Below are 21216 nucleotides of genomic sequence, written 5' to 3' on the forward strand. Positions count from 1 at the left end.
GCATGCTGGCTGAGCAATGAGAGCGGGGGGATTAGGACATTGCACAAGGGGAAGAAAATCACCTATTGGTTTTGAGACCACGTTACATCAGCGGCTGCCTCCTGGGCTTGCAAGGAAGCAAAGTAAATACTGTTACAGACTATAGCTAATATTAAGTTCAGAGACTGGAAGTGTCAATCAGGCACTAAATTTTCACTGTATTTGCTTGAACCAGCATTGTCATTGAGATGTGTTCAGAAATGATTCCATATGGAATGAACTGTTATCGCCATCCCATGCATGTTTGTTCCGTGTTATTTAATAATGAAGAGAGACTGTTGACCTTGTGATAAACTGAGGGTATAGCTTACATATGGATACAGCATGTCCTATCGCTTAACGTACATATCCATCCATTGTTAACTGTGGGTGCTCGTGTCTACTGTCAGCACTTTCCTTTATATGGTTCAATCAACCCTATTTGCAGTCTCTGTTTAGCTCCTTTCACCAAGTACCATAAAGAGATATCGCAGATGTGTTCTTGTCCTAGCTGTAATTATGGGCGCTTGGCAAGTTGTAACGTACATGGAACGTTAGATGCGGGAACTTAGGTAACTGTTGTTACAATCTGACTTTGTTCATGTCTGGTAAATGTAGACTATCAGAAAGCAGCATAGACAACAAATGGTAATTATCACATTATTAATTGGGCTGATTTATTTTTTTGTTTTATTTGTAGTTGGTAGTTCCTTGTTAAGTTGGGATGAGAAAGTGAGATAATGGATAGAATGTAATTGGAGAAATGGTGAATGTGAACGGGAGGAAGACGGAAATATAAGGGACGGAATGAAGTCTGAGTCTGAAAAAACAAATTACGGAGGGATGTGAGATACACGGTGGACTCTGGTGAGAAGTAAGGAATACGTTGAAATAGGGGTATGTGCATGTTGGAGGCCCAAGAGGTTTGAGTTTTGGTGAGCGAGGCACAAGAGGTTTGAATTTTGGTGAACGAGGACCAAGAGGTTTGAATTTTGGAGAACCGAGGCCCAAGAGGTTGAATTTTGGAGAACCGAGGCCCAAGAGGTTGAATTTTGGAGAGCGAGGCACTCGGTAAAGCAGGAGTGGGAAAAAGGGAGAAGAAAGAAGGGACAGAAGTGGGTGTAACATGAGTGACTGGTGGCACTTATGTACAGTGGGGTGACTGGAAACCAGATAAACATGGGGAGTTTGCGGGATCTGATGATGACTGCTGGTTTATTTGTGCATCCCTTACAGGAATAAAGAGTTGCTTAAAATTCCATCTTAGTTCAGGTTTCAGACTAAATCATTGTATGTCTATTAAATCCACATTTACACAATGCACCATTTCCTTACTGACACTGACTGCCAGGCTAAAAGACTACTTCGCGCTGTTTCTAACCAAGCAATGAATTGTAAAATATTATTTTAAGGTTAATGAAGGCTATGCTCGCTGGACTACCGTAAATGTGCTCTGTGAATAGTTGGTACCTCTTGCAGATGTGAAATAATCATGGTATCATTTTAAGCATATATATTTTGAGCTATAATTGACTAAAAAAAAAAAAAAACTACCTTCAGTAGCTGGAAATTAAAATATTTATAGTGTATAATGTACACAGCGTAGATGTGTGTTGCCGATAGTTGCTATTGAGAGTATTAAAGTGTGTGATGCCAGATGCGGCATGCTATTGGTTTTAATAGCATCTCTACGTGGGTAGATTTAACTGTGAATGCCAGTTAATGCATTTTATACATCGTCTAGAAAACAACCTATTCTTGTTTACTGCAGAGCAGCTGTGACTCTATACATAGTTTTGCGATGAGATGGTGTTTCTTACAGCCACCCACGCTCCACGGCTTTACATTCAAGAATAAGTCTTGCTGTGAGAGTCCAATTTAAAATGTATTAGTTGCCTATGCCCCAAGGAGGCAGCCATTTTGTAAGCTGAGCAAGTATTCAGTCTATTAGTTCACTAGAAGCTACTGACAGCGCTGAGGTATGAGGCACTGATGTCCTCATTTCCATTCTACTGATTATATACATTCTTATGCATATTTGTTAAGGCCACAAAATGGCTGCTCTCGCGTTCTGTCGACAATGGGGGCCTGCTGCTGTGGCGGAGTGTAGCATCACAACTAGTTCCACAGTGGACGACATTGAAATGAGACAGAAGTCAGATGGACCAGCAGGACAGCAGATGGTGAAGAAAACTTTGTTGTATTCTATTATTACCATATGAAAATTTTTAAATATTACCATGCACATACAAAGATGACGAGTTTTAGTGTTCTGGAGGGGTAAGTATTGTTTTATCATCTCCTAGGAGCCAAGACCTTCCTATATTTATGCCTAAATAAGATTAGAACCAATAATATACCTGGCCCAGATTGCATCCACCCATGTGTGCTAAAGGAACTAATTTCAGTAATTGGCCGCTATTTCTTAAATATTAAAATATTATACTCCCTCATAACCGGGTCAGTGTCACAAGATTCTTGAAAGCAGATCTGGTACTTTAAAACCGGACCTAGGAAATTATCGGGCAGCACGGTGGCTAAGTGGTTAGCACTTCTGCCTTACAGCACTGAGGTCATAAATTCAATTCCCGACCATGGTCTTATCTGTGAGGAGTTTTTATGTTCTTCCCGTGTTTGCATGGGTTTCCTCCGGGTGCTCCGGTTTCCTCCCACACTCCAAAAACATACTGGTAGGTTAATTGGCTGCTAACAAATTGACCCTAGTCTGTGTGTGTGTGTCAGGGAATTTAGACTGTAAGCTCCAATGGGGCAGGGACTGATGTGAGTGAGTTCTCTGTACAGCGCTGCGGAATCAGTGGCGCTATATAAATAAATGATGATGATGATAAGACCCGTGACCTGACTTCAGTTGTGGGTGAGTTATTTGAAGTCACTAGTTATCCCACATCTTAAATATGGGGTACAGATTTGAGCATTTCACTTCAAGAAGGACACTTTTTCAGAGGCGAGCAACCTCATTGATTAAAATGGAAAAAAGATTAAAGTATAAAGAGATTTAGAAAACCTGGTGAAAAGAGGCGCTTTAGAGGTGTCCCATCAAATGTTCAAAATATTTTATAGGTAGAGATTTGTACAATTAACTTTTAGAACCAATGACCATGGTTTTATCTTTTAAGACCTATCTTAGTTTATGGAATCTTTCTATATCAATAGCGAATGTGTTCTGGTGCTTCTGAAAGACTGTACTATGTTTACCCCTGGCCTGCTTAAACTAGAATAGTCCCCGGAGCTCCATCAATCAGTCCCAGATTTCTAGAAAATCACGTGTTTAAGTTTTCCTTTCTTTTCCCCTACTAGCCATTGAAAAAAGACGAAACATTTCTGTGCACTAACTTGTCCTTAAAGTATTATAAATCTACACATTATGCCTTAAGAATGAAGAGGGAAGGAAATGGTTTTCTTTCTCGGGTTCATGTGTTGCTCAGGTTGGGAAGACATTAATATTTACTGATGACTTGTGTGGCAGAATTCCAATGTGCAATCCATTAAGCAAGTCTGAACCAACACTGCTATAAATTGCACAACTGATGGCCCAGTGCTGGGAAACGCTGCATTGTGGATGGAATGCAGGGCTCACGCTGATCTGAAGCACCTTTTGGATGTTCATCACGTTGATTCACAACTACTTGTTCAGTTACTAATCTTTGATGTAAAAGTTTAAAAGGTGCCGTGGTACAAACTTCCACCAGTGGTCATGACCTTAGATTTCTATAGTAGGGCAGGAAATAACTGTTCGGCTTTTAAATTTACTGGTATGACTTTACCGCAAAAAATACACATTGAAAAGGAATTCATCTCGTCTCTCCTTGGATGATAAAATGATTTGCAGCTTGTTGTCATCAATGTTTCTGCTTTCTTAGGGTCTTGTACACGCACACGTTGAAAAAAAAAATTGGATTATGACAAAACGCGTTGGGTGCTGTTGAAAGCAAAGCTTTTTTGCAACGTAGCATATTAGGTTCTTAATGAGCATTCCCATACCAACAACATAATATTGTCCAAAATAAAAGCAAACACTTGTCACAGCGCTTTCATTTGTTTACATTTTTTGTACTATTGGTGTTAAAGAGCTTTTAGCTAACTTTATGAAGTGCGTTAAATGCCTGATTAGAACGCTTGTGTGTACGAGTCATTGAAAAACCGCATCGTTTTTCTGCAGCACCGTTTCAGAAATGCATCATCTTTAATAATGTTAAAAGGTCTCTTGTGATGGATATGAGAGGGAAGGTAGCTCGCAAGCATGTTTTCAAACTCCCTTTAAACAGGTGCCTCCGTTCTCCCACGGAGCTTTGTAATTATTAAATGAAAACCACATAACATCTTAAATATTTCCTCTTTTCATAAAGCAACAGGTTAAATAATAATAATAATATGCTGCTATTAAGAGTATATACATGAGATAGCGTATTTGGTAAAACTTAAAACGTGTTTCTGGTTCTCTTTTAATTCTTTTAATGTGTTCGAGTTTTTAAAGGGGATAGATCTGTTTTTGTTTTTAAAAAAAAATAAAAAATGTTTTATTGAAAAAAAACAAAACATACATTTTGGGAAGCGTTTTATATTGGCTAGGATTCCCCAAACCACCTCCCACGCCCCAGCTCTACATCTGTATTTTTCAAAAGAAAAATGAACCAAATACTGGACACACCACCAGCCCGTTACATGCAGCTAACGCACTTTATCTTGGTATACAGCTCTGTCGTATGGTTGGGTTACAGGGCTAACATGAAGGAGTTTTTAGCCCAGGCTGGATGATGTAGCATGCAGCATGCCATGCTCTGTTCCATCTATCCTGTATTTCTCTGGTCTCTCTGTTTAGTATACAGAATCCTATAGGACTCCTATAGCTCTTTTTTGGACAGTAATTATTATTGGCATAGTGACATTACCATCTCTCTACCAGCTCAGTCTTCCCTCTTCTTCTTGCATTATGTATCTAATCACTTTTTATCCATCTCTGGGGTACTATCAACCCTCAATCATGTTCTTTGTGTATAATCTCCCTTATCTGTTGAGGATTATTTAAATAGTCTCCCTTCTCTTAGGCTGGGGGTACAGACTATACAAAATTTCTCCCTATACAATAGCCTTAATGATTTTTACAAATGATTAAAAAGAGTCCCGATCAGCATGCCGATTGATGTGTACACACTAAACACGTTTTACAAGATTTACCGTCCGATCTGTTTTCTTCATCTGTCATAACCATCAGCTGAAACGATTGTGATTCTGCACCCTCCATGGGGATCTATGGACACTGGTGGTCCTGAGTGCTTACATACGGCAGAATTGGAACAACATCGTTCCGGAGATAAACCGGACTAAAATTGTTATTCAGAAATCAAATTAAACGATACGCTGAGATTTGGAAGATATTTGTTCAGTGTTGGAGCGTACACAGTAATGGGATATCCGTCCAAACGGTCGTTTATCAGTTGTTTGACCCGATAATCAGCTGAAAACACTGTAGTGTGTACCCAGCCTTTCTACGGATTATTTCAATAGTCCTCTACTCTGTTCTCTTTCCTTCTGTATTATTTATATAGTCTCCTTTTTAGTAGTTATCAGGTTTAGCTCCTGCTGGTGCCTCATGTTTATGTTTTGGAACCTATTGGGTGTCACAGTGGTTCACACACAAACATTGTTCTCACAGCACTGAGGTCATGGGTTTGTTTCTGGCCATGGCCTCATCTGTGTGGAGTTTGTATGTTCACCCCGAGTTTGCGTGCTCTTCATCCGGGTGTTCAGGTTTCCTCCCACACTCCAAATAACATGCTAGTAGGTTAATTGACCCTAATCAGTGTGCCATTAGCAAATTTAGGGGCATTTTCAATTAACTTTGCGCTCCACGATTACGCATGACTGCACAAGTCACATTACCGCAACATTACGGATTTCTGTGCGCATCCCATAGGGTTGCAAAGGTGAATCCGTAAAGTTGCGGCCCCGTATTGTCACTTTACACGCGCAGCCGCATGTCGCAAAGCTAATTGAATATGCCCTTTGCATTGTAGTCTTCAGTGCGGCAGGGACTGATGTGAATGATTGCATATTTTCTGTACAGCGCTGTGTAATATGGTGACTATATATATATATATATATATATATATATATATATATATATATTTGAGTTATATTTTTATTTGTCTACCTGCCTGGTGAGGCAGGGTTGGGAACATTTTTTTAATAATTTGCAGGGAAACCGTGCTACTGGGTATGTACATGTAATGTGCAGCGCTGTCTACATGGATGTTGGTACGGTACAACATGACATGTTCATTAAGCATGATAATGTCTTTTTCTTTACGTGGAAGTGAGCATCGTGCAGGCAGCCAGTGGAGGGAATGGAGAACAGGTGTTATGTGGCAGGAATAGAGAAACATTATAGATATGGTTCTGCTTGATGAGATGGTGTTTTAAGTATGTTGCCTATAAAAAGGCATGAAACATGGCTGCTAATGTTGATCTAGCAACTTATCAATGATTGGTGAAATTGGTGGTGTTATCCTATTTTTGTCTTAACAGTAGCAGTGTGCGCTGTAAACATTCCGCAGGTTATCCTTGGAATTCCTCTCTGATCAGGAGGTGATTTAGTGTTGGAGCCTGAACCACAGGACCTTACTCTGTCTAGATGAGCAGGTCAATGATAAATTGGAGCCTTTAAGAGCATGGTCCAATGTAATTTCTGACTAGAGCACATTTTATGTGCTTTGCACTTTATGACCCAAGATCATTCCAATCTGTGTGGTCTTTCTTTCCAATCTTTATGCCCACCCTGGAACACAAAGTAAAGAAAAATTAACAAACACAAACGCGAACTAACTAAATTAACACTCACACACAAAGATCACATACAGGACTATAACCAAACGCATTGTAAACCTTAATGAGAACAAACAAATAAGTGCGTACAGTAAAGAGCAAGACAGCAATCTCAAATAACTTGTTGGCTATTAATATCTATTATAGCCTGTAAGCCAGTCAAATCTGTAGCTGTCAGAGTTTAGTTTTCAATCTGCACATGCCTTATGGCCATATGACTTATTATCGAGTCACCTACCAAGTCCTAAACTCAGCGGTTGGAAGTTCCCTTGCAGGTGTTTATAGCGTTCTAAAGTGTTCCTAGTGTGGTAGCAGTGATTGTAATTGATTGACATGAGTGCTCTAGTCGGCAGCATCTGCAAAGACAAATAGTGGTTCTCCTGGTACCGGTCTGTAACGCCACCTCTCCCCACTGACTACTTCAAAAAGATTATTTTATGTAACGGAACACACTTTTCATATTACTATTTGTTGCTTTATTGTTATTACTTTTATTTATAAAGACGGGACATGGTGAATTAGGGCCATGTAGTGCTGCAGCCGGGTAGAGCATCACAATATTGTAAACCGTGGTCTAGTGGCGATGTATATCTCTGTGGACTTTCTACCAAAGTGAGGAACACAGCTTGATCGGTACATGATGAAATAGTGGCAGGATTACCATAGATGTAGTCTCTGCTGGAGCTGGATCTCACCATCCTGTGTGGACATCACATAGGATCCCATGGACATCTGCTTCTAATTAAGCTTTTATGAACTGATTCAACAAATCTGGTAGAGAGGCGCTGGTGTGGACAAGTAGAGTTACCAAGCCTTGAATATATATTGAAAGTAGACAGCAGTATCTATGGATTTGAAGTAAACGGCTTGCAACCCTTCAGATGGGGTTGTTACTGACCAATACCCATTTCTTACTGACAGGTAAATAAAAGGTTTTTTTTTTAAAAAAATTTTTTACTGATGGTTGGGATTGGTAAAGTAATCCGCAGCAAAGGGCTGAGAAGACTGGCGTCTCCTATTTGTGCTCCTGGTCGTGGGACATATACCTCTTATGTTCCTTTTTTTATAATTATTGTTGTTGTTGTTGCATGTACAGTGTTGTGCCGAGAGGCCTGTAAGCAGGATGCATTAGCCACTATATATTTACAATTGTTTGTACAAAGGTGATTTTAGTTGCTATAGGGGTGTGTTACCTTTGTTATCTTGCATGTACTATAACTACTATATCAGAAGTGTATAAAACTACAGAAACATAAACAATAAACACCATATATTGCCATCTAATATATATAAGCCTAGCGGCGTGTGTTAGTGTGTGTGTGGAAAAAACTATTTTCTCAGAAAGGTCTCATCCAATTGACCTGAAATTTGGTATACTGACATTATTTGACAAAAAAATTATAATAGTGAAGTCCGTTAACTTCCATCATCCCCCCTCCTCCCTGTGGGAGGGGTAGTAAAGGCTAAATTTACCAGTTGAGGGCTCAAACTCTTGACCGTGTGGGTATTTATTTACCAGAGCCTGTGTTTGGTCATGGACAATTGTATGTCGCATTTTCACGAGTACGGAGAAGCAGTGATGTGAAAGTGCAGGTTATGAATACTGCCCTTCAAGGAAGACTGATTGAGCACAGCGATAAGGTGTTTAGCAGAAACGTTGTGTATCGAGAGGTTTTAGAACAGTAAAACGATGGAGATGAAGGATGAGGTGGTGACATGTGGACAAAACCACGTTAAAAAAGGGCGCTTACGTCGGGAAGTAACGCTCTTCCCCTGAGGAGGCCTGGCCTAGCCCCAAATGCATGACAAGAACCTTTTTAACACCTTAAGTAGCTTGATTTGACTAGAATGCATGAGTATCATGCACGGGTTAACTTGTATATAATATGTATACAGTGTTTCTTATTGAAAAGAAACTGCCTTCATGAATTCTCTGCAGTCATTGTAAGGGGTTAGACATGCTTCTGCTTGCTCTGTCTGCACACCAATTGCAAAAATGATTTATTTAGAATATAGAATAAATGAAATAGGTCAACAATGAAAGGGAGTGCCAGACGTGTTGGGACGTCGGCCTCCTAAGAGTTTGTTTTATTCCCATTTACATATCTGTCTTGCTGGGCCAAGGGATGTTCCCCAGTGGTGGTATTACACATTGAGACATGCTCTCTCATTACATAGTTTTAACAGTGTAATATTATTTACCACCTCTAACCAAAGGCAAAAGTAAAATAATTTCTACAGTAAAACGACTGTAGAGTTCCATTTCATACATAGATCTATAGAAAGTCACCTTGAAGGTTTTGTTCGTCGAATTTTAAAATAGCTTTTAAGAGCTTAGGTAGGACTTACCTGTTTAAAGTCTTGGGGGTATATTTACTAAACTGCGGATTTGAAAAAGTGGAGATGTTGCCTATAGCAACCAATCAGATTCTAGTTATCATAAACTTAGTACATTCTACAATATGACAGCTAGAATCTGATTGGTTGCTATAGGCAACATCTCCACATTTTCAAACCCGCAGTTTAGTAAATATACCCCTTGGAGCAGTTCGGTTTCCCACTTTAGTCCTTATACTCTATACCACAGATATAAATTCTCACAATGTCATCTGTTGGGGATACTTGAGATGTATAGGTGAGAAACATTGCCCTAGAGGGTTTGTTGTGGAGGGCCTTGCATACTTTTTTCCATATTAATAACTTTCTGAATTCTCAAAGTATTCACTCTTGGGACTTGTTGTATGTGAGCGAACAGGTACTGCTGCAGGAATGTTACCATTATTAGCAATTATCTTATTTTATCAACTGACAACTAGACTTGAGGATGGTTGGACTTATTCTCTACTGTGGCGTGGTAGTATCACATCGCCTGCATAGTGCATATTAGCAGTGACCTCTCTATTAGGGGCGGGGGCTGGATGACTATTTGGGTCTGTTTCAGCTTCAGTCAGACCACATAAAACAAAGTACAACCGACATTAGTGATCGTCTGATCCGCTCTCCCTATTCTGCTACCCCAACAGTCTTCTCTGCTCATGGTTTCTTGGGGGTGAACATCTACTCATTCAGACTTGTATTTTTATTTGATATTATCCAAGAATGCGTGCCTAATTTAAAGATTATCTAGTGGGATATTTCTCTTATCTGAAACATTGTTTATAGACTGGAATGGGAAACATATGGGTTAAAGCTTTTGATTTGTGCATTCTTTAAAATGTAAATGATAATTAATAGCAGTCCACATAAAACTTAATATTCACCCTTAATTTACAGAAAAAACAGTCAGTGTTGTCTTAGAGCCGTGATAACAAGCGCCCTTTATTAGAATTGGCAAAATTATTTCCAAATATGATGAATACGGTTTCTTCTTGTAACAATGATCCACAATATCAGAGTAATTCTACATATATATCATTATACTTATGACAATCTGTTCTCTAAAGGTGGAAGCAGTATTTTCTAACCAAGTCTTTAAAGGCCAGCATCCTGCCACAGTGTTAGATGTCATGTACATTATAGACAAGGGGGTGAGGCGGTCATCACTGTATGACAGGTCCTGTATGCTTTTGTTAGGTTACTAAACTGTGTCTGAAGCATTCTGCTAATATATATATATATATATATATATATATACACACACACAAGTTAACCCGTGCATGATACTCATGCATTCTAGTCAAATCAAGCTACTTAAGGTGTTAAAAAGGTTATTATCATGCATTTGGGCCATAGCCCAGGCCTCAACCACTCCCCACTGTCACCCCCGGCAACCACCAACCACTCCCAACTGTCACTTCTCCTTCAAGAAATATATATATATTTTTTTTAAATCTTTATAAACACTTTTAACAATTAACAAATTAAATTAACAAATTAAAAACATCTTAGTATACCAAATTTCAGCCCTTTCTGAATTTTTTTTCCCACACACACTAAGAATTTAGTAGGTCAGTGTATAACTCCGCCCAGCAGGCGGCGCTGCAGCTTGGTTTTATATTTTCCACACAGACAGACTAACACACGAAACTAGACATTTATATTATATATATATATATATATATATATATATATATATATATATATATATATATATATATCTATCGTATTTCCCCATGTATATGACGCTCCACTGTATAAGACGCACCTGTAAAAATCATGTGAAAAATTTGAGGATAACATTATCCTCAATTTTTTCAGAGTAACTGGGCAGCACGGTGGCTAAGTGGTTAGCACTTCTACCTCACAGCACTGGGGTCATGAGTTCAATTCCTTCCCGACCATGGCCTTATCTGTGAGGAGTTTGTATGTTCTCCCTGTGTTTGCGTGGTTTCCTCCGGGTGCTCCGGTTTCCTCCCACACTCCAAAAACAAAAAACATACTGGTAGGTTAATTGGCTGCTATCAAAATTGACCCTAGTCTGTCTGTGTGTGTGTATGTTAGGGAATTTAGACTGTAAGCTCCAATGGGGCAGGGACTGATGTGAATGAGTTTTCTGTACAGCGGTGCGGAATCAGTGGCGCTATATAAATAAATGATGATGATGTGCATCATGTACAGAGAGGAGAGACTGAGTTCTAACGCTATTGTCAATTCTGCCTTACCCTGTCAGATGCTTCCTCTGTCCAGTAAAGTCTTCTTCCTGTCCATTCTGATCCTGATGCTGGAAAGTCGCTTACCGTCCTCTTCGCGATGACCAGATGTCCAATCAGGACTTTGACAAGGTCTTGATTGGACAAAACGCCAAATGCAGAAACCGGAATTGTGCGTTCCAACTGTGGTTCACGCACCGCATCCGGTCATCGCGGAGAGGACGGTAAGCGACTTTCCAGCATCGGGATCAGAACGGACAGAAGAAAGAAGACTTTACCGGACAGAGGAATCATCTGACAGGGTAAGCGCTACTACCCCTGTATAAGACGCACCCAGTTTTTAGACCCAAAATTTTGGGGAAAAAGGTGCGTCTTATACATGGGGAAATACGGTATATATGGACATGGGCAATTCTTGTTTAAAAAAATATGTATGTGCTTTTAAAGCAGCAAACCTACATAGATGTTTTATGTGGCCCTTTAAATAGCAATTAACTTTTAAGCATACAGTACATCTGATTTAATTTCCTTAGATATCCTACTACAAATCGTAATCTCCTTTTCAAACTCTCTCTAGTTGGAAAATATAAATGGCTGCCAGACAGAGACAGTCGGCCTGCTACACAGACATTGGCCGACAGCACTCAACAGGTCATGTGAGGGCAGGGGAAGGAGCAAGTTGCAGTGCAGGCAGAGTACAAAGTGGTTTTTCAAAGCCTCTCTGTTCACTCCATCATGTGCCATGTGACTGTGGTTGCCATGGTAGTCTAGAATCATAAGTCATTAAAAGCAGCCAGAAGAAAAAAAACAAGGGGAAATGGTAAATACAAACAATCTTCAGTCACATACTTTGAAAACTTAACTTCATACTCATCACATTTCTTGTATATGAAGCAGCAGGAAACAGACATTGCTTCTCCCCTACTGAGGAAATCAAATGTAAATTTAAAAGTAAATATTATATTTCTCTCTAAATTCCCTGGCATACAATTGTTAGTAGAATGTGTCTATCTCCATATTAAACTTGCTGGGGAAAAATAATTAAATATATTTTTAAATTCAGTGAGTGCAGAATTATTTACAGTAGTGTGAGGGGCATCTATGAAAACTGGTGCAGAGCTAGTGCTGTAACCATAGCAACCAAGTGCAAATTTGCTTTTATTTTCTAGACCAGTGTTGGCTAACCTGTGACACTCCAGGTGTTGTGAAACTACAAGTCCCAGCATGCTTTGCCAATATATAGCAGCTTATTGCTGAAAGGGAATGCTGGGATTTGTAGTTTCACAACACCTGGAGTGTCACAGGTTAGCCAACACTGTTCTAGACTGTACTAGAAAAATGACAATCAGATTGCTATGGATTAAAGCACCTTTTTCTTTGCCTATTCTCTTGTGTGAACGATTACATAAACGTCCCCCCTTTATGACTTAGTACTCCTATAACTTGTTTGCTTATATTGTACATTTCTGTTGTCGGACACAAGCAATTGCTCCGTCCTTTAAGTTCTGTAGGGCTGAATTGTGCCAGCACAAATAATTGCCATCCTCCGTGACCTCCTCTAAAATAGAATGATCTGGTCAGAGCGAGGATTGTGTGGAAGTTCATAACGTTTATACATTTTCCATGCTCTGTAATACATATGGGAGGAGCACCTGCTTAAAGCAGTCAGCTCGTTGCCAGACCACAAAGCTACATGTAAGTGCCAAGCTCGAGGGAGTTGTCTGCTCCGTGTCAAAGACAACACCCTGCACTGCCTGTGCTCTGCAGAGCTGTGGCTGTTACTGCGCAGATTACAGCAGAGCCACATAGCGTGGAGCAGACGTGGGCATCCTGTGACTCACCAGCTGCTGCAGAACTACAAGTGCCAGCGTTGTCCTGCCAGCCTCTGATTACCGCCAGCTGATGCAGAGTTACAAACAGAACTTGCTTCTTTTGGAGACCTTATTCCTTCAAATATATTTCCCTCTTTAATAAGGTTATCAGCCAATAAAAATGGCCTTTTAAGAACTAAAGTATCAGCCCTTAGACGGTTCAAAAATATTTTTCCGTCTCAGCCTTGTTTTTATTTGGTTAAATTTGGAGCGTCCCAAAGCTGGAATGTTTTCCTTTCACTTGGAGCCAGCTCGTTAGCAAGTGCTGACTTCTGAAGTGTGTCTTAAAATAAAGAATAAAAAAATAAGGGGAGGTAGGTGTTTGCTATGAGGAAATAAATTTTTATTCTCAAATAGCCCAGGGGGTAGAAAGTTAACTCTGGAAATGATTCTGCCGTTCCCTGAAGTATTAGAAGTGCCTCTTTCAGGAAGAGCATAATGTTAGGCATTTGCAACATTTTGCTTTATACATTCTATTTAATAAGGTGTTTGTGTTTTTGGTTTTAACTGTATGTTGTCTTGGCATCAGCTTTGTTCCAGTGGTGCTACAAGCCGATGTGGCATCCCGATGCCATTATGAATCTAGCAAGTCCAGTATGGTGTGTAGGTCTGTTAGATACTAAAGACTAAATGGGACCTAGATAGTACCTAATACAGAATCCTCTTCAAACTCCTTACCACTACTTACAAAGCTCTCTCCCAGTTTACTGCCCCCTATCTCTAACCTCCTCACCATTCACACTCCTGCCCACTCCCTGCGCTCGGCCAATGACCGTAGCCTCTCCTCCACTCTGATCACCTCTTCCCACTCCAGAATCCAAGACTTCTCCCGTGCTACCCCCCTTCACTGGAATGATCTCCCTTGCTCCATCTGTCTCTCTTAATCTGTGCTCCTTCAAACGGACACTTAAAACTCACCTGTTCCTCAAAGCCTACCAACCATCCACATAACCCCTCATCGCCTCTGCTCGTTCTCCCCTCTCTCCCCTGGCCCCTCTTCTCCCTCCCCCTGGCTTCACTGGCTCCCTTTTGTGTCCGATTTTGTTTACCTTCCCTTAGGATGTAAGCTCGTATGAGCAGGGCCCCTCTTCCCTCCTGTCTCCATACCTGTTCTTCCGCTTCGTCTTTACTGCATTGCCTGCCCGAAGTTTCTGAAGTATTGGTACTTTGTGTTTATTGTTCTGTACTGTTTCACCCTGTATAGTCTACTGTTTGTACTGTGTACAGCGCTGCGGAAACCTTTTGGTGCCTAACAAATAAACAATAATACTGAAAGGTCCAGATGATGTAGAGGCCAAGTTGGTGACCAGTAGTGGTAATGTAGAAGGCTGGATGGGGTAGAGGCCTAGGTTGTGGGTACAGATGTCTAGAAGAAGAGGAAGCCCGGAACTGTAGGCATTTTGAATTCCAACATAATCTCTGTAGAGTAACTGGGTGGTACCTGTTCCTAGGTAGTTTTCTTGCTGAAAATCCTAAATAGGGTAAATCTTTGTGCAGAGTTTCGGACCTGTGTTCCCAAGCTTGTTGTACTGTAGGCATCTGACACTTTTGCCAAAGGGGGTAAATACTTTTTACAGCCGCTACATATGGAGATTAGAAGCCGCAGTGGAGCTCTGTGACAATATAAAGGAACACGGCTGTAAGCCAAGTGCTTTTATACAGATGATAGAAGTCCCGCTACTATAGAAGGATATTAGAAGGCACTGAGGATTTAGGTTACCATATAAATGCACAAGGCTACCATGATGACATTACAGCTCACAATCTATATATGCACACGTTAGCATTACTTGTGTATTATACGTATAGTAACATTACTTCAATAAATACGTTGTACTAAGGGAGTTTGACCTCAGTTGTGATTACCAGTCTACCCAACTCCCTGCTACTAAGTGACTTCAGATTGGTGCAGACATAGGGTGCTCGTTAGAGTTAATGTAGGAAATGCGTACTTTTGTGTATATAATAAGTGCTCCCTGTCCATGGTAATGGAGAGATATGGTTGACAGTGTTAGTAATAGATGCCAAAGTCACATTACCCTATATGTACACAGGGTAATGTAATGAAATGTCATCTATCCAAGAGAGAAGTCTTCACAGTTATTAATAATTGCGTAAGTCTTACTTTCCATGCAAACTGTAATTAGATTCAACCACCTCCACCAAGATGGTTGTGAACCAAAGACCTTGTACCGTCAGGACCAGTTGGCATCAGGCAAAGGACCCTATGACCCGGGTATTTACATCTTCTAGAGACTTTGCAAGACTTTTTTGTCAGCTGGTTCTGAGATATGGGCAAAGATCCACAGAGATACGTCAGAAGTTCCATCACAGATCCCTGTGAAAGGCCTGCGTTTCATAACACGTGGGAAAATTTCAGTTGTGATGTGAATCTTCACTATATACACTTGTTTTTCTTTTTTTTGAGATTTATTGGTTCAAGGTCTTCTTGGAAATACTGGACCTGACACACATTTGCACTTTCTTGTGGACACTTTATTTTTTCTATTGTCACTTGTTATTTGCAAACGTGGTTTTGTTTTTTATGTATTGTTTAGCGCCATTGCTAGCTTTTCTTGTTTATTTTGTCGTTCATGTAGGGTAGTTGGTTATGTATTTCTGGTGAGGCAGCTTACCACTAGTATGAGCGCCTAAGGATATTACATTTTGATATGATATAGCTGCAATGCTAATGATTTAAATACTATCATCTGGGTCAGTGTGGAATCAGCCAATCAGAAGTGGTTGATAATTGTCGTCGTCGTGTGGCAAGGTCTGCTCAAATATAATGTCAGTGTTCTCCCCAAATATAATGTCAGTGTTCTCCCCAAAAAATTTCGCCTGCTGGGTGGCATTAATAGGTAGTTGGGTGGGGGGCTATGTAATACTTCCCAATAATAAGAATGAAAAATGTTGGAGATTATTGCCAGCCAGTACTATTGTTTATAAAAACTGGAGGTTATTTCCCACTTGCTGACCAGACTGTAAAGTTATATATAAAGAACCCTGAATATATTTGCATTGGAGAGCATTTTTTTTTATTGATCATGTTGGATACTTGTAATGGTGCTTTCAGCATTTATAGACCACCCAGATAATTCAATTGCACATGTCACACCATCTCCATTTTACGCTAAAAATATATTATATATATATATATATATAAGAAATAGTGGATTTTGTAAAACTGGAATGAAACTGAATATGTACATTGAAACGAGTTTTTAGTAATATCTGCGCCATTCAAATTTTATTATGGAATTGCTTACAGAAGAAATCTCATGAAAATCTAAATCTTTGTTGTATGTAGAAAATGAAATAGTAATGTTATTTGATTTGCCAAAATTGCATCATTTTTATTAATTACTGTTTTTAGTTCACTGACTGACAGTTTCCCATAATGACATTGCACTGAAGAGGACCAGTATAAGGGGCAGATTCAGTGCGGAGTGAGGGGACGCAGCCTGCGGAGACGCATCGTGTTGGAATTTTTAAAGAAATCTCTGCTCATTTTCCCTTGCGTCCTATAGAGCAGCTCATAAAATTAGCAGAGATTTCTTGCGTAATAGCTGGCAATATGTGCATCTGAACATCAAGATGATGGTCAGCGGCACCTTGCGCTGAATTGAATCTGCCCCTAAAGATGCAATAAATAAGTGGTTAGCACTTCTGTCTCACAACACTGGGGTCATGAGTTCAATTCCCGACCATGGCCTTATCTGTGTGGAGTTTGTATGTTCTCCCCATGTTTGCATGGGTTTTCTCCGGGTGCTCCGGTTTCCTCCCACACTCCAAAAACATACTGGTAGGTTAATTGGCTGCTATCAAATTGACCCTAGTCTCTCTGCCTGTGTGTGTGTGTTAGGAAATTTAGACTGTAAGCTCCAATGGGACAGGGACTGATGTGAATGAGTACAGCGCTGTGGAATTAGTGGCGCTATATAAATAAATGGTGATGATGATGAAAACATTAAAGAGGAACACCGGACACAAGTGAGAATGAAACAGAATTTGAACATACACAATTGCTTTCACTATTCAGATTTCCAGGTATCATTTGTTTATAACATGTGTCTCATGAAGAATTTGTCAGAGGGAGAGATTATAGTGGCGCTTACTTAGTTTTAATTGAGAAACAGGCAGGCGTTAATTGAGTGGTACACCAATCTGTTGTGTGCGCTGATTACACATACGCTGGTTGACTAGCACCAGAGGACATTGCAGATGGATCATGTCATGATACAGTTCTATTTAGTTCTGTAGTAAACAATAAAAAAAACTTTAAAAGGATAAATTAGATAAATATGTTCAGTAAATATTAAATGAAATAAAAAAATGCAACTCCCCCCCCTCCATGGCGTAACACGCTAGGCATAAGCTGACAAGTGTTCATTGTTAGGGACAGTCCCAGTTTCTGTTTTTGTTTTGTTCTTTAAAGTTTGTCCATGGAAAGTCCCCATTCTTCAGTATTGGCCAACTGCACAAGAAATAGTTTTTCAGATGCAAAAAAGTAGAGTATGCTCAAATCCATCAACCCACTGTGACAGTACCATGCCTGATCTGTGTGGATGCTTTGGCTCAGCAGCAGAGTGTCCATGGAAAATATTTTAGAATGTCCCCAGAGCATTGTCTTGTTCTGGCTTCTAACACCCAGCGCTTGTGCAATAACAGTCTGAAGCCATCACAAGAGCATATCAGGGAGCAAACCGAGTGGGTATTCTGGAATTTAGCTTCCAGCCTGCGTCATGCTGCCTGTACACACTCTTACATTGCTAAGCCAGTCTGTCTGCCGCATGACTGATGGATCAATAAGGAAGGCAACTGACAAGCTGCTTGAGTGGCCCGCTGAGACGGCATATTGTATAATATTTCTCTAAATAAAAACATATTTTTGCTGTTATCTTAACGAACAGATAACAATTTTTAGATACAACTTGTCCTATGTATCGGGTTTGGACAAAATGATGTATAATTAAGGAGCCAGGCAAATTGACTATATTGTTAAATTGTGACATGCATCACACCACCCTAGAGCTACATTTGGCCCTTTGATCCTTCACCTGTGGCCCCCAGCTCCTTCCTGCTTTGTCAGATTTGTTTGTTACAGCTTGTAACATGTTTCATATGCCTGCTTATAGGTTATTACAGATTGGCGTATCTTTCCTTGATTAAATGTATTGTTTTAACTTATTACTGAAATTAAGGATAATGTGAGGCCCGTTTGAATGTTAGAGGGCCTTTCATGCAGTGTATCCGGTTGCCTATCATAGAAGTAGATCCACTATCTGAGATTAATATATAACAAAGGCTGTGTCTAACTGAGCTGAACAATCCACCTGAACTGGAGTGTTTATACTTAACACACCCACCAAGCTGCCTCTCACCCCTCTACTGGTTCAGGTCTCTGTAGTAGTTTGGGGAGGTGATGCTTTCCTTTTTAACAGAGCTAGAAAGTCAGGTTAACACAGGCTAATGTAATCTACTTTCATGATTCATATTTGACAGCTGGTGTTTTTGGATCTTAGTTGTCCTATTAGGAGCCAGGAGAGGGAACTTGTAAAGTTTTAGACCCTATCACTATCTGGCTAATTGGGTTGGGCCCAGGACCTAATGCATAAGCATACCTCTCAATGTTGGTCCTGCATCAGCACACATACAATAAAAAGGGTGTGTGGTCATGCCGTGTGGGGGTATGCTATGTGCCCCTGCAAGTTTTCCAGTGTACGTGCACTGCGAGCCCCCCTTAAATCACCTCTCCTCTGTTAAGACCTTTGAATTGGTGTGTGGGGACATAACTCTCATCTTCCCAGCAGTCGATGGAAAGGTGGGGACGGTCATGCCTATATTGGAACAGTGGGGTGATAGGCATATGGCTATTACTTTCTTCATTTTAGTAACCTTTAGAGCTTGAAATATTGATCATTGCTAGGTGCAGCATTCGTGCAAATACAAAGAGAAACATGGCTGTAGCAGTTCTCTAAGAGACTCAATTGGCCGTGATGTGCCGCCGGACTTCACCGCGATGTCTGGCTGCGCACATTGCCGGCTATTACGGTTAGGAATCTCTGTTCCTTTTTCGGTGCAAGGAAAAATGAGCTGAGATTCCATTCTCAACTTTGACGCAGTGTGTCTCTGTGAATTGTTCCCGAGACACATTGCGCTGAATCTCCCCCATGAGCTCTCTCTGCGTAGCATTAGATCAAGCTCAGTACCCAGCTTCTCTCCTCTCGTTAATAGAAGAGTGAGCAAAGCTTGCACAGCATGATTTCAGGCACACATTATTTCATTCATCTTAATAAGATAGTTTGTTGAGTTGAAGTTTGACGGGCAGAAAGGTGTCCATGTTTTGAGGACCATCAGTGGATAACTGGGAAAGCTTCCAGGACACCTCATGTTTATATCATCAGAAAACGGAACATAAAACGGCTCCTCTTGAAAATCCTTCTTTATTGGCGTTCCCATACTGTAATTTTAGTGCTTCCCTCCCCCCCACCCCACCCTTCATTTTTGCTATGGCACAGGGCCATCGTATAACAGGCATGTACCGTTGAATTTGTTTTGGGAGCTGAAGAGAAAAATACATTATGGCAAGAGATCAGATTCTAAAAGAAGTCAGGCTATAAGGAATGAAAAAGCCTCCTGTTTTTGTGATCTACTGGGAGACATATATTTTTTCATGTGTTTCCTTTGTACGGTTTAAAAACTGTGATTAAAGGAAGCAGTAACCTAAGGAATAGGATTGAGGCTTGCAATGTACCCTGGAAACGCAAAGCTTCAGCTGTATTTTCCAGCAAGCAGAGATTTATTTCTCTGCTGTATTAGGAAGAGTTGCCAAAGGGCACACGGTGCATAGCTATGGTTACATATTTTCAAAAGCTCTGTTTTGCGTCGGTTGTCACAAAGACGAGAAGTATAACCATGCTACTCTATTAGAATTCCTTAATTCAAACAATGAGCGAAACATTGCAAAAGCTCCTTACAGCTTAACAGATCCTACTTACCTGTAAACCTAGATGAACATAAGTTCTCTTGTCTTCATGTGGGGTGGTAACTGAGAAACGCGTGGAGTGGAGAAGTTTGCAAAGAATAAATAACACCATTCATTTAAAACGTGAGACCTTGAATAAAACAGATAATGGAATCAATTTTTAAAAGGTAACTTTCCTCAAAAATAATTTCTCCTTATTAAAATTATCTGGATGGGCACTACAGTTAGTGGAATAACTGACGATAGTTGAAAAAGAGCTAGTGCCTGAAATCGGCCCTTGAAAGTCTTGCTGCAATTTGTGGACATGATTGTTTCTATATTTACAGATGTTGCTCAATAAAGGCCAGTTGACCGCCTATCTCTCAAATAGGGACAACAGTGTGTGCGTTTGAGCTTTCAACATGCAGAACAGCAACACAATATAGATGTTAAATGTTAATTTATTAACTGAAAGTCATATACATTTAACTATATTTTATGTAATATGTAATAGCTATCATTTTGTAAAAGGTACTAGATAAATGAAAGCTAGAACCTGATTGGTTGCTATAGGCAACATCCCCACTTTTGCAAACCCGCAGCTTAGTAAATCTAGCCCTTTGTGTGAAAACACGAAAAAGTGTGTAAATTGTACCATGGTGACACATGGAGTAACTTTAAGGCTTGTGTCACATGACCGTTCCCGATTATGTTTTTCCTGACAGGAAAATTAAACATTCAGAGTGGGAAATGCGATTTCCTTTCCCTTCAGATGGATTGAGCTTACGACAAGCAAACAGCATGCGGCATAGAATGCGGTCTGTCACTGACTGACTTCTGAAAGCTGTGTTTTCCTAGCTGGAACGTGTGTGTGTAGACTTCTGTGTAACTAAGCAGGCATCTACAAAAAAATAAAACACTTTTTAAA

General features: G+C 40.1%; 1 protein-coding gene across 3 annotated transcripts in view; it reads left to right on the forward strand.

Annotated features, from left to right (window-relative positions):
- The window catches only part of THADA (THADA armadillo repeat containing), a 427561-nt gene that overhangs the window by 78901 nt on the left and 327444 nt on the right, over positions 1-21216 (forward strand). Inside the window, exon 23 of one of the 3 annotated variants that reach the window (XM_075204153.1) lies at positions 12028-12343. The exons of the other annotated variants lie outside the window; for them this stretch is intronic. Within the exon in view, the coding sequence (XP_075060254.1) occupies positions 12028-12040 (13 nt within the window). The 3' untranslated portion in view covers positions 12041-12343. Of the gene's footprint in view, positions 1-12027; positions 12344-21216 lie in introns of those variants that run through there. 3 annotated transcript variants of the gene reach the window in all.

Source organism: Mixophyes fleayi, chromosome 3 (assembly GCF_038048845.1).
Source record: "Mixophyes fleayi isolate aMixFle1 chromosome 3, aMixFle1.hap1, whole genome shotgun sequence".
Taxonomy (NCBI): domain Eukaryota; kingdom Metazoa; phylum Chordata; class Amphibia; order Anura; family Limnodynastidae; genus Mixophyes; species Mixophyes fleayi.